At 44.1% G+C, this 14732-nt stretch overlaps 1 protein-coding gene across 1 annotated transcript in view; it reads left to right on the forward strand.

Annotated features, from left to right (window-relative positions):
• The first annotated feature begins 3 nt into the window (after window positions 1-3).
• LOC113019571 (NACHT, LRR and PYD domains-containing protein 12-like) overlaps window positions 4-14732 on the forward strand; it is a 103800-nt gene continuing 89071 nt past the window's right edge. The window contains exons 1-5 of the mRNA XM_026163334.1: window positions 4-40; window positions 174-521; window positions 2329-2427; window positions 7543-7869; window positions 9888-10214. Of these exons, the coding sequence (XP_026019119.1) occupies window positions 4-40; window positions 174-521; window positions 2329-2427; window positions 7543-7869; window positions 9888-10214 (1138 nt within the window). The remainder of the gene's footprint in view (window positions 41-173; window positions 522-2328; window positions 2428-7542; window positions 7870-9887; window positions 10215-14732) is intronic.

A 14732-nucleotide genomic window follows, 5' to 3' on the forward strand; every position in this document is an offset into this window, starting at 1 on the left:
AAGATGAAGATGTTTGTGGTGTTTGTGATCCTCCTGCACGGTAAGTACACCTTCCTCTCTCTGCTCTCATCATCAGCTTTTCTTTCATCTCTCTCTCTTTAATGTGTTGAAGTGCAGCAGCTTGATCTTTAACTTCAAAGTGACACATGGAGTCTCTGTCTGTGTGTCCTCAGTTTCCCAGCATGCCTCAGATGCTGTGGAGATGTATGAGGGGGACTCGTTTATCCTGCCCTGTGAGTTTGACACTTTTGATCTGACTGACCCCTCCGTGGTGTGGAGTCGCTCCGACCTCAGTCCTCCCACCGTCCACCAGCGCCAGCTTCAAGGAGACGAACTGAAAGATCAAAACCAGCTTTACAGTGGCCGAACATCCATGAAGACTGACGCTCTGGAAACTGGAGACCTCAGCCTGACCCTGACTAGCCTCCAACTGTCTGACAGTGCTACCTACACCTGCTCCGTCAGAGACAAGAGGACAGGAGGACAAAGGACAGTGACAGATGTACAGTTGGAGGTCAAAGGTCAGCAACAAACACCTGCTGTAGATTCATCTGACATCACTTAGATAAACCTTTATTATTTTAACACTGTCAGAATAAAAGCAGTTGAGTCTTTGACTGAAGTATAGCCCTATTCATTAAATGCATGAATTTCATTCAGTCAGAAGTCAAAGGTCACGTTGTCCATCCATCCATTCATTCAGCGTCCACATCACTGCAGCCGCAGCACCAATCTGTCTGTTGATCTCTTCTTCCATCACTCGTGAACAAGGCCCGAGACACTTAACACTTGGGGCAGGAACTCGTCCCTGACCCGGAGTGGGCTCTCCACACTTTTCTGGCTGAGGACCATGGCCTCAGATCTGGAGGTGCTGATCCTCCTCCGCTTCACACTCGGCTGTGTACCATTCCAGTACAAGCTGGAGGCCATCACCCAACGAAGCCAACAGAACCACATCATCTGCAAAAAGCAGAGATGACATTCTGAGACCACCTAAGTCAAAGCTTTACGCCACTTGGCTACACCTAGAAATTCTGTCCATAAAAATTATGAACAGAATCGGTGACAAAGGGCAGCCCTGGCGGAGCTGCCATCATCCACCAAAAACGAGTCCAACTTATTGCCAGCTATATAGACCAAGCTCCTGTAACGGTTGTATAGGGATCGAATGGCCAGCCAGTAGCAATGGTTGGAAGACACCTCCGGTCCCCTTCATAAAAATTCAAAAAAACTTCTTCTTCAGCCTGGTGGCTCCCATCACCTCTGGTGTCCACCATTTGGTTTGGGGGTTACCACGACAACAGGCACCAACCACCTTGAGGCCGCAGCTCAGTGCAGCAGCTTCAGCAATGGAGGTGCTGAAATATGGTCCATTCGGACTCCGAATGCTGTTGAAGTTCTGCCGGAAGTGTGGGTTGTAGGTGTTGCAGACTGGGTCCTCTGCTAGGTGTTCCGAGCGCACCCTCACTATACGTTTGGGCGTGCTGCGTCTGTCCAGTGTCCTGCCCCGTCACCTGATCCAACTCACTACTAGGTGGTGAAAAGTTGACAGCTCAGCCCCTCTCTTTACCTGAGTGTCTAAAACATATGACTGCAGGTCTGCTGATATGATTACAAAATCGTTCATCGACCTGCAGCCTAGAGCATGGTGAACGCAATGGCTAAACTGTGGTTTGCACAGAAGTCCAATAAAAGAGCACCACTCTGGTTCAGATCAGGGAGCCCGTTCCTCCCAATCATGCCCCACCAGACAGGTGACATTCCATGTCCCAATTGTCAGTCTTGGTAGCCGGAGATCAGTCCACCAGGGCCTCTGTTTCTGGCTGCCACATGACACACAATGCAACCAACCCCTACAACGCCTCCTGTTGGTAGTGGCCCGCAGGAGGATGGGCCCATGTCCCCTCTTCAGGCTGGACCTCCATGGGGTCCAACCGGGCACAGCCTGAGAAGGGGGCATGGGCAGACGCTTGCCCGGCTGGACCTCCATGGAGGTCCAGCCGGGCACAGCCTGAGAAGGGGGCATGGGCAGACGCTCGCCCTTGGACACCCTCCCCGGTCCTGGCTCCAAGGTGGGGCCCTGGTAACCCTATCTTAGGCTAGTTTAACTATTGCCTCAATAGTTTCCTCATAAAGGGCTTCTGAATATCTCTTCAACTGGTCCCTAACCCAGGAACTTCCCATGGGAGACCCTGCTAGGGGTCAAACACCCCCGGACAAATAGCCCCTGGGATCCCTGAGACACACAAATCCCTGCACCACTATAAGGCAGCGATTCGCGGAGGGTAGCAAGGTGGAGGTCATGTTGTGCCTTGTGTTTCTCCACAGAATGGTTTCCATCCTGGGCCAAAGTTCTCCTGGTTCTCCTGGTTCTTCTTGTGGTTTCTGGAGGTCTTTTATTTTATTTCCGACAGTATTTCATGTCAGGTGAGTGTCTCCTACCACACCACCGATAATGCAGATGGTTAATCAATCACCATGTTCCTGAGGTTTTTAAAGTCAATTACAATACCATCAGCTTTGTCTGGAGGTATTAGGAGAAAATCGGTTCATTCAGACCTGCCTTTAGGAAAAGCCTCTAGTTTAAATAACTGATTGGTGTCATCTTTCATCGTCACTAAATCTATCTATCATCTGCTTCGCAATGACAATTTTACCATGGAATCGAATGCTGAATTAAGTTGAAGCACAGGAATAGGTTTACTGTGAGGAGGCTATGAGAAGATCAATATTAACTATTAACTCATGTTGTACTGCTGTCCTCTCAGTATACAAGGTGGAGGTGGATTCAGGGGTGGAGTCTGTCCAGCTTATCTGCAAAACCACAGTTTGCCTGCCTAAAGATGCTAAAGTGGAGTGGAAGGACACAAACAACAGGAAGGTCCACGTGTATAAGAATGGCTCTGACCAGCTTGAAGAACAGGACAAGAATTATCAAGGCCTAGCAAAGATGAAGAGAACCTTACCTGGAGACCTCAGTCTGACCCTGAAATACCCCACAGATGAAGACACCTACACCTGCACTGTCTACAGCAGGGATGGAAACATCCTGCTGAAGAAAAAAGTGGTGCTCACTGTCAGAGGTCAGTGCTGTAGATCCAGGTCAAAGGTCAAAAGGTCAGACTCATGATGGTGGTTCAGTCTCAGTGGCTCCATCCAATAATGTCACAGTGTTAGCATGTCTGATGTTTGTGGCTGTTTTGGTTTTTATTTGATTTCCTCCCAAATGTAAAAGCTTCAGCAGATGAACTGTAGGAGCAAAGTTCATGTGTGAGACTTCATCTGAAAGGTAACATCTTCTAGTTTCTGAACATGTGTTTGTTTAGCATGTGGCTAAAACACAGGCTAAGCTAAGTCAGCTCAAATCTCAGTAACAACCTTCTTTGGTCCTCATCTATAATCAGTCATATCTGAGTCACAATAACTAGAAGATGATTTCTAGCAGAAGTGTGAACATCTCCACATCCTTTCTCCATGTTATCATCCAAAGCTGTGTGAAGTTTCAGAGCTCTGCAGCTAACAGAGACTTTCAGTTTGCTGCTCTCTTCCTCTGACAGCTCCATTCTTAGGGAGCGTTAGTTCTGTTTCACTTTATTCCACTTATTCAGTCTGATGTTCTCTGATCTGTTTCTCTTGTTTAGTGTCTTAAAGGCTGCCAGTGCCTCTCTTTGCTGTAACCAACCTTTCTCTTTATTTCTGAGCTTTTTAAGGACTTTAACTGATGCATCAACCTTTGAAAATGGAAAGAAATCAGTCAGATTCATGGCTGCATCACAGTGTCACATGTAGTTCTCCACATCAGCTGGATTATATCTATAGCAGCAAACAGCAGCTGATGCACAAATCTTTGTCTGTGTTAATAAAGTTGGATCAGTTCAAACAGTTTGTTGCTCTGCATTTGAAAAGCAGCAGTTTGAATCCCCCTGTAGATACTGACAGGTAACTGCTTCACACCCCACATAGCATGGAGGTCTGGTATAAAGTCAGCACTGCTGGCTGACTTCTGGCACGATAAGACGTATGTTATCCAGATCTGGCATGCTATATCTGGCTTGATTGTGGTTTGGTTTATGTGGCCCAGGCCCATAGAAAACAGGTCTTCCCTGGATTCGGAATCAAGCTGGCACTTCTGATGGACTGGTGTCATGGCAGGGTGTATGTCAACCAGACGTGGGCCAGGTCTGGCAATAATGGCTCTATTTATGTTCCTATTTTCCTATTTTAGTCAGAAGATGCAAATGCCATGTTGCAATACTATACTGCTATGGTAGCCAACATTTCAAATGAAGGTTTGACAGGTTTGTCAGTGTACACTTTATCCAAAACCTAGTGACGGTTCACGCATGTTTACCACTGGGAGGCTGTCGCTCAGGAGGTAGAGCAAATCACGTACTGATCGGAAGGTTAGTGGTTCGTTCCGTGGCTCCTCTAGTCTGCATGCCAAGAGTGTAAATGTGTATGAATGTAGTTAGGAAGCACTCAGTTTAGAGAAAGAGTGTGGTTGGGTTATTGTGGCATGTTGTACAAAGAACTTTGAGTAATCCGAGAGACTAGAAAAGTGGTATATAAGAGTCAGTCATTCACTGTCTGAAAGGAGTTTTGTCATGTTACTTTTGCATTTTCAGTCACATGTTGTTATTACATGGCTTGATTAAAGGACACATTAGGCTGACATCTGGCAAACCAGATCTGGGCCACCAAAAGGCCGTCATTCTTTGCGATATGTGGGCCATGTGCACCTTGTGTGGGCCAGATCTGGGCTATCCCAATTTTGCGATGTGGGGCAGAGCTCATGCCTTTGAATCCAGCTGTGACTGTTGATTTTCTATTGAATGGACTTTTTCAAATCCAGCTGTAGGCCTGTGTTTGTGAGCTCATTAACAGCTGTTTGTTTAGAGAGACGTGGTCCTCACAGGACAGCCACTACAAACATATGATTTTATAGAATATGATGCATTACTGCAGATTCAACACAATAGAAAGGATTTGAAATGAGCTCAGCCTTAAACATGTGCAGCAGTAATATTGATCCACAGACACTGATGGGAACATTTTTCTGCACAATAAGTACTTTGACTTTTCATACTTTATGTACAATTTGCCAGTACTGCAGTTTTGTGTGTAGTGTAGTGTAGTTATACATGCTTCCCTTAGGCAGTATCATTAGAAGACATAGCATACATTTTCACTGCTATGCAGATGACACCCAGCTCTATCTGTCCATGAAGCCAGATAACACACACCAATTAGTTAAACTGCAGGAATGTCTTAAAGACATAAAGACCTGGATGGCCGCTAACTTTCTGCTTCTTAATTCAGATAAAACTGAGGTTATTGTACTCGGCCCTGAAAATCTTAGAAATATGGTATCTAACCAGATTCTTACTCTGGATGGCATTACCTTGGCCTCCAGTAACGCGGTGAGGAACCTTGGAGTCATTTTTGACCAGGACATGTCCTTCAACGCACATATTAAACAAATATGTAAGACTGCTTTCTTCCATATGCGCAACATCTCTAAAATTAGAAATATCCTGTCTCAGAGTGATGCTGAAAAACTAGTTCATGCATTTATTACTTCCAGGCTGGACGACTGTAATTCATTATTATCAGGACGTCCAAAAAACTCACTGAAAAGCCTTCAGCTAATCCAAAATGCTGCAGCAAGAGTCCTGACAGGGACTAGAAAGAGAGAGCAGATTTCTCCTGTTTTGGCTTCCCTTCATTGGCTTCCTGTTAAATCCAGAATTGAATTCAAAATCCTGCTCCTCACATACAAGGTCTTAAATAATCAGGCCCCATCTTATCTTAATGACCTTGTAGTACCATATCACCCTATTAGAGCACTTCGCTCTCGCTCTGCAGGCCTACTTGTTGTTCCTAGAGTATTTAAAAGTAGAATGGGAGGCAGAGCCTTCAGTTTTCAGGCCCCTCTTCTGTGGAACCAGCTTCCAGTTTGGATTCAGGAGACAGACACTGAAGGAAACTGTTTCCAGGGCCTACTCCGTGGATCGGCTTCCTCCGAGGCGTGGACGTCTATCAGCAGAGAATGTACCTTCACCTATCAGCAGAGAATGTCCCTTAGTCTGTAACACAGTCAAATATATTCTCAAGTAATATTCAAGTATGCCATTCAGCGTGTTAGTACGAGCTCGGGAGCAGCTTGGGAGAACAAGAAAACAGAGACTGCTTTAGATTGTCTTCCCAAAGTGACTCAACTTTATTCACAAGTACAACAGTTTATATAGAGGGTAAAATTCATGAGACAGCAGATTATCAGTTTAAACCAGTACAGACCAAGATAAGGCAGCGTCTTCCTGCCCTTGGGTGAAGAAGCATCCTTTGTGTAGTTTATTAGTTCAGCTACAATTGTGATTATCTCAGCGACATATTTTCAAGGCACAAAACGAAGAGTTCGTACATTAGTGAAATCTGAAACAAACCATTTGGCCTTCAACAGGCGTCTAAAAGATTAAGAAACTAATGTAGCTGAGGGAGTGATCTCTGTGGTATTTCAACCTTGTACCAGCCTGTGATTCTCACACATCAATTCTTGGGTCAAAGAGAAAAATACTGAAACAAAGGGGCCTTATTGAATGACAGAGTTTTCCTGCATAATGTCACTATAAAACAATATCCAGTAAATGCTCCCATGGTACTAAAATACCTAACAGACACTATCTCTACTTTTAAGATTAGGCTTAAAACTTTCCTTTTTTCTAAAGCATATAGTTAGGGCTGGACCAGGTGACCCTGAGTTACCCTCCCTTAGTTATGCTGCAATAGACGTAGGCTGACGGGGATTCCCATGATGCATTGAGTTTTTCCTTTCCAGTCACCTTTCTCACTCACTATGTGCTAACAGACCTCTCTGCATTGAATCATATCTGTTATTAACCTCTGTCTCTCTTCCACAGCATGTCTTTATCCTGTCTTCCTTCTCTCACCCCAACCGGTCGCAGCAGATGGCCCCGCCCCTCCCTGAGCCTGGTTCTGCCGGAGGTTTCTTCCTGTTAAAAGGGAGTTTTTCCTTCCCACTGTCGCCAAAGTGCTTGCTCATAGGGGGTCATATGATTGTTGGGTTTTTCTCTGTATCTATGAAGCGCCGTGAGGCAACTTTTGTTGTGATTTGGCGCTACATAAATAAAATTGAATTAAATTGAATTGATAGTGAGGTGTTTTCATGGTGTTTTCTTGGTGCTTTTACTAAAGGAAGGCTTCTATCAAATTCTTCCACATGTTGTCAAACTGAGCTGTGTGATGAAGTGAGTGTGACAGAAACACTCAGACTGTGTTTCTCTGCTTCATCAAGTCAAATCTGGTCCTCAGAGACTGAATAAAGTCCTGTCCCACTAACAGCAGCTCCAACAGTCTGTTCACTGCTTTCTTCCTGTCAGTCTTCATCTTTCTGCTGCGTCTCCTCTTCACACTGACCACTTTCTATCTAACAGTGAGCTCCCAGTGAAGCAGCAGCATTCAGCCTGTTAGAGTCAACACAAATGTCTCCATCCAAGCTCATGTTGTGCTTTGTTGTCCTCTCAGTCCCCCAGGTGGAGGTGGATTCAGGGGTGGAGTCTGTCCAGCTGCCCTTCAACACCACACTTCACCTGCCTGAAGACGCTAAAGTGGAGTGGAAGATCAGTTCATACACAAAGGTGCACGTGTATGAGAACGACCCTGACCAGCATGAAGAACAGCACCAGGTTTACAGAGACCGAACGAAGATGAATGAAGACCTGCTGAAAACTGGAGACCTCAGTCTGACCCTGAAACACCCCACAGAGAGGGACAACTACACCTACACCTGCACCGTCTACAGCAGGGAGGGAAACGTCCTGCTGAAGAGAAAGGTGGAGCTGAAAGTCAGAGGTCAGTGCTGTAGACACAGGGCAAAGATCCGAGGTCATGTGGGCGTTTATTCTCTAAAAGCTTTTAGTTTCAGCCTATTTTCAGTTCATTCAAATAAAATTAATTCTCTGATTTCCTTTTTATCTAAAATCCAAAAATGTCAGTCTATTCATAAAACTGGGTTTAAATGAATAGACTTAGAAAACTGTTAAAATGGAGTTGAAATGATCAAAAGTTTTGTTAGTTTAGTCCAAATCAGTGTAAATGTATAAATATCAATAGTTTTAAAGCTGCTGAGATCATTCAAACACTTTGATCCAGTCATTTGGATGTTGTCACATGTCAGGGTGGAGCAGCCATAAATATCAGGCTTTTATTGTGAAAATGCTGAGTGTGATGATCCAGAGGAGCCCATGGGGTGTTTGTGGCTGGATGAAGAGTTCGCCTTGTAATCGGAAGGTTGCCGGTTCGAGCCCCGGCTTGGACAGTCCCGGTCGTTGTGTCCTTGGGCAAGACACTTCACCCGATGCCTACTGGTGGTGGTCAGAGGGCCAGTGTCCGGCAGCCTCGCCTCTGTCAGTGCGCCCCAGGGTGGCTGTGGCTACAATGTAGCTGCCATCACCAGTGTGTGAATGTGTGTGTGAATGGGTGGATGACTTAATGTGTGTAAGGCACTTTGGGGTCCTTAAGGACTAGTAAAGCGCTATACAAATACAGGCCATTTACCATTTAGACGTGTGCACTGTGGTCACGCCAGCATTGAATCCATCCAAGTTACATGGTTTATTAAAATAATCAAATTACAGCATTTACATTTATGTTAGATAACTTTTAATTAAGTGCTTTAGCCCAACTTTTACATGACCTGTGTAGCATGTTAACACTATTGGAAGTAAAAATAACTTGAACTCCAATTTTGAAAGCACAGCTTTCTTTTTCTTCTTTTTATAAACCTCTGCCTCACACAACAAGACTATTGACTACACTACACTTTAACTACACAAGATTTACACTAAACATCGCAAATCTCTCACACCTCAAAACAACGCTGTCACTCCTAAAACTTCCCCCTTCCTAATCAGCTAAATGCCACGTTGCCATATCATTGTTTGATTGGTCGACGTGGTACATTTTTCCACCGATAGAAAGGGTGGGTTTTTTTTGGTTTTGTTTTTGCTCACAGGCGGAGTGCTTTAGAGTGCTTTCCATATAAAACACAGTTTTTAACGTTTCTTCCCACAGTGAATAAACAACAATATTATTCAGGAAAAACAAACAAACATTGCATATATTTTTATCATAACTCTGCTTTTACGTGGCCTATCAACACAATTTAAAGACACTTTTTCCGTCAGTTGTTCCGTCTGTCCTGCTCACATCTCCAATGGTTGTACACGTTGTCATTAACGTGGCTTCACTCCACATCAGCCGCTTTGCTCGCTAAAACATCTGAGTCGCATTGTTGCTGCAGTTTACCTGCAACTGCTGTGAAGAAAAAGTCTCACTGTGTTTGTGTTTGGTCCTAATCTGCTGCCTGTCTGTTTGACATGCTGGATTTCCAGCTGATCGATGACAGATTAGAAACTGATCAGTCTATTGATCACACAATATTCCATCAATAGAACTGATTTGACTTTGATTTGTGTAACAAAGTGATTTCCACATCTCCTTCATGATGTGACAGTGTCAGAGCTGAATGCACTTGTAGAGTATCATGTTTTTATGGCTCACATTTAAAGTGTTGCAGCTCTAATGTACAGCTGTCATATTAGAAATAGAAGCAGCTCTGATTTTAGTGCTCAAAGAAATCTATGAAGTGATGAATTCACACATGAACAGTTTTCTGCAGCGTTCCTCTCGGCCTTATTTGCAGCTCCACTCTTGTTTTTGCTCTAATAATTATTTCTCTCCATGAGCTGTTTCTCTGCCTGAAGGAGGCACCACTCCATCGCTTCATTTAGTGCAGAACAAGAGTCACATGATGCTCTGAACACCAATCACACTTTGTACAGCTCATGTTGTGTTTGTTGTCCTCTCAGTGTGTCAGGTGGAGGTGGAGGAGGGGGTGGAGTCTGTCCAGCTGCCCTTCAAAACCACACAAAACCTGCCTGGAGATGCTAAAGTGGAGTGGTGGGAGGTGAGTTCATACCACAAGCTTCTCGTGTATGAGAACGGCTCTGACCAGCCTGAAGAACAGCACCAGGATTACAGAGACCGAACGAAGATGAATGAAGACCTGCTGAAAACTGGAGACCTCAGTCTGACCCTGAAACAGCCCACAGAGAGAGACAGTGGAGAATACAGATGTGGCGTCTACAGGAAGAACATCTGGATCAGAGGGAAAACTGTGCAGCTTAAAGTCAAAGGTTTGTGTGTGTGTGTGTGTGTGTGTGTGTGTGTGTGTGTGTGTGTGTGTGTGTGTGTGTGTGTGTGTGTGTGTGTCTCTGACTGTCTTGTGTCTCCTCTGCAGGGAGAGTTCAGGTCCAGGATCAAACAGGGGACATCAGGAACAGAAGCAGCTCCATTGATCCGACTCCTCTGATGGCTGATCAATCAGTTTGATCTGTGTGTTCTTTGATTATTGATCAGTGATGTCAGAGTGGAGTCAGTGTGATGTTGTTGTTGTGTGTTTGAGACTTTTAGTGTCCATGAAGGTCTCTGCTGCCGTAGATCCTCTGAACTGTGACGGAGGTCTCACTCTGGAGGAAACTCTCAGCACTTTCCAGCAGCTCCTCCATCATGGAGGACGTTCCCTCACTGTAACAGGTGGAGGAGAGAGGAGAGGAAGCACAGGTGGATCCTCTGAGGAAGAGGAGCGTTCCTACAAACCACATGATCACATGACCAGAGGGGCGTGGCCTACAGTGGTAGTATTAAGGAACAGTCCACATGTTCCACTTTGACGGCTCATCTCCAACAAAGCAGACCTGTGATCACTTTGACTCAGGATGATGGATTGTTTGGATTTGTCTTTGCTTCTCTGGACATTTTTGTGTGTCTTTATATGTTGGACTGAGTCATCTGACCTGCCAAGGGACTAAACATGGGCTGTATCCCAATTCAGGGGCTGCAGCCTTGGAGGAACCGTGTCGTTTTGTATGTGCCTCTGAATTTTGTATTGTCTGAGCTAGGTTTTGGTTCCTGTTTTGTTTGTTCTTCATTATTAATGCACTATGACCCAAACTCTTTTATGGCAGGTATTTTAATTTCTCTTTGCTATTTGGGCTGACTGGGACCTGATAAATGTAAAAAGAAAGAATTACCAGATTTTTTATTTTACATGATTTGTGTTTCTGAGAATAATGAGATCCACATATGAGGACATGAATTTTTAATTTTACAAAAATATAAAATTTTACAGTGGCGGTGTCCTTGTAAGTGAATATCAGGTTCTAGTAGAGCAAAATTTTGTATTTTGGTCTAGACAACCCAAAATGTGATGTCCACATACGTGGATGCCAGGTCCTACGAGGTTAAACATTTCAAATCCAATGTATTTATATAGCACATTTAAAAACAGAAGGTTTGCCCAAAGTGCTGTGCAGAAAAAAAAAGGTAAAACTAATAAAACCACTGACACTCACTAATAATACACATAATAAACGTATCAACTCACACCAGTCTGAACGCTATCGAAAAAAGGTTTGTTTTCAAAAGCAACTTAAAAACAGGAAATGAAGATGCCTGTCTAATATTTAAAGGCAGCGTTTGGGGGCCATAATTGAAAAGGCTCATTCGCCTCTATGTTTTAGCCTAGATTTTGGGACAACCAACAGCTGACCAGCTGATCCGAGGGTCCGTGATGGAATATAAAGCTGAAGTAACTCGGAAAGGTATGATATTTAGGTACATTTACACATAAATAAGTAACATAATATTCAGTACTTACTTTTAAAAGTTTACTCTTTACTCCTTGGGCAAGACACTTCACCTACCGCCTACTGGTGATGGCCGATGGTGCGATACGACAGCCTAGCTTTTGTCAGTCTGCTCTTAGGGCAGCTGTGGCTACAACTCTAGCTTGCATTGAGTGAATGAATAGTGGAATTGTACAGTGTTTTGAGGGTCTCAAAAAAAACTATATAAATGCAATTCATTATTATTACTGAGAACCTTCACAGACATTATTATTGTTATTATTATTATTGTTATTATTATTATGTGCAGATGTTCTCTTCTTCTCCTTTTTCGTTTAATGGCAGATTACTCCCCGGTGTACGAGGACACCGCCACTTGCTGACGGAGCAAATGAGCCCTATTGTAAACTGAACTTGCATCATTACAATTTGTGTTTGTGTATGCATGTTTAACTTTTCTTCCTATTTTACGGCGCTGTTGTTCAATCAGGGGAAACTCTCCGTTGAGAAGAAGCATGAATTGGTTTGTATACGGAGGTACCTATTGTTTAAATGTCCCGGGGAGTCAAAAAGAAGGCAGAGTTGTCAAGAAACTCTGCCTTTTCCAGCTATTTATTAATGAGTGACATATGTATATATATATATATATATATATATATATATATATATATATATATATATATATATATATATATATATATATATATATATATATATGTATATATATATATATATATGTTGTACTATTCTTAGTTAGCGTATTGTCTGTCTTGTCTTAATGTTGGTTTATGTTGGTTTAAAATGGAGCACTGTAACAAAAAATAATTTCCCCCAGGGATCAATAAAGTATTCTGATTCTGATTCTGATTCTGAAATGCTAGGAGCTAACTGGGCACTAACCGTGTCATTCAGTATATTAAATGTTGCGATGCTGGCAAAGAGTAAGATTTGTGCATGCGTGATATGGATCAGGTTTCCGGTACGGATTGGGTAGCGACAATCGGCCTTCAAATGCGACGTCCGAAAGATGCATCCCCTGAATTGAGACGCACTCTTTAAGCTCGTTTTCGGTTGGATTTACAGAGCAGCACTGCCCTCTGCTGTCTGCAGCTGCTTTTGAAACAAAGTGACATGTCTTCTTAATTACAGTCAGGAGCAGAGATAAAAGGGAAATCTCCAGATTAATGAGACATGAAATTTCAGACAATGATCATGTCTTAATAAAGTGCTGGGCCTCCACACTGCTCCAAAAATGCTTCAGAGTTCTTCAGCATCTCTGAACTTGAATGGAGGGACAAAGATCCTCCATCATCTGCTGGTTGTAAATGGCCTGTATTTGTATAACGCTTTACTTAGTCCCTAAGGACCCCAAAGTGCTTTACACACATTAAGTCATCCACCCATTCACACACACATTCACACACTGGTGATGGCAGCTACATTGTAGCCACAGCCACCCTGGGGCGCACTGACAGAGGCGAGGCTGCCGGACGCTGGCCCCACCAGGCCCTCTGACCACCACCAGAAGGCAACGGGTGAAGTGTCTTGCCCAAGGACACAACGACCGAGACTGTCGGACTGGTCGCATGAGCACCAATGCTCATACGGACATTATTAACTTTATCCACAAAGAAGTTTAGAAAGTCATCACTCTCAGATATAGAGGACAGAGGTCAAAGGTTTTCGTGCAGAGAAACCCAAAGTTCTCTAAGGCTGACCCTGTGAACTTCAAGTTTAGTTAATTTCCAAAGGTGTTCTGCTTTCCTACAGAGTCTTTTGACTTACGTTATGTCATCATTTATCCACGGATGAGCTCTTTTTGGGGAAGCCATGAAAGTTTTTAAAGGTGCCACTGAATTTAATATCTCCAAACAATGATTATTAAACACTGTGTAGCAACTTCAGCATCAGTGCAGCCTCTGATCACATGAGGATCTAATAAATCAGAAAACTTCAGGGAAACATCCTGATCTATGAACCGCTTATTGAACAAGAGATTGGATGGTGGTGTATCCTGAGGGAAGTTGAGGTTAAAAATAACACAAGAATGGTCACTCACCTGTACATCCTTAACACAGAGATCAGTTATGTCTAAGCCAAGAGAAAACACGAGGTCCAAGGTGTGGCCTTGAACGTGAGTGGGACCAGAGACATGCTGGTTAAAATTAAAAGAGTCTGAAATGGAAAAGTCAGAGGCCATGCTAAAGCCAAGGTCATCCAAATGCAGGTTGAAATTGCCGATCATCAAGAATTGAATTGAATTGAATTGAATGAATGCTTTATTGGCCATATGCAGGTTGCCCCGCAGAGGAATAGGACCCCCCCCCCCCCCCCCCCCCCGACTTACACACACAACGAAAACATCACATGGGAATACAGTCGGAGATCGGCAGCGTTGCAGAGAAAACACTGAAAAATTACACAACAATGGGAAAAGTACAAGAGGAAAAAAGGAGACCTCTTCACACGCTGGGCAACCTATGGGAGGACAGCATGAGAACAGGAAACAAAAAAAACTCCTCTGCACAGAGAGCACATTAATGTCCACATCACAACATTAGAGCACATGACAAGCCACAGGGGATGGATAGGGGGGTGGGGGGTAATTCGAAGGAACACAGCAGTCGTCCTACACAGCGCTACCATTTCAGCGCGGCACGCAGACCCGCCGTCCTCCCCCGCAGGAAACAAGCATCGAAGGCGTTTGGAAGGGAGGGGGATGAGTGCGTGCTTATCAGTGTAAGTGTATGTGTGTGTGTGTCCAGAGTCCAGCTGAGACAGTGTCCTTCGCCCTATCAGGCAAAGTAAACAGTCTGCCAGCCAACCCAGGTGGCCTTGCATGGGATGGGAAGAACAGTCATCACACAGTCGTTATCTGGGAGTTGTTTTGGTCGGCTCCAGCCTTGGGCCTGAGCAGCTGGCGCCGTGGTGTCCATATGTTGAATATTGTTGATTTCTCCTTTATGCGAGCAGCTCCGAATTTAGCACTCTGACGCTGGTCTCTCGATCTCCCGTTGGAGCGCTGCG

The sequence above is a fragment of the Astatotilapia calliptera genome, chromosome 3, assembly GCF_900246225.1.
Source record: "Astatotilapia calliptera chromosome 3, fAstCal1.2, whole genome shotgun sequence".
Lineage (NCBI taxonomy): Eukaryota > Metazoa > Chordata > Actinopteri > Cichliformes > Cichlidae > Astatotilapia > Astatotilapia calliptera.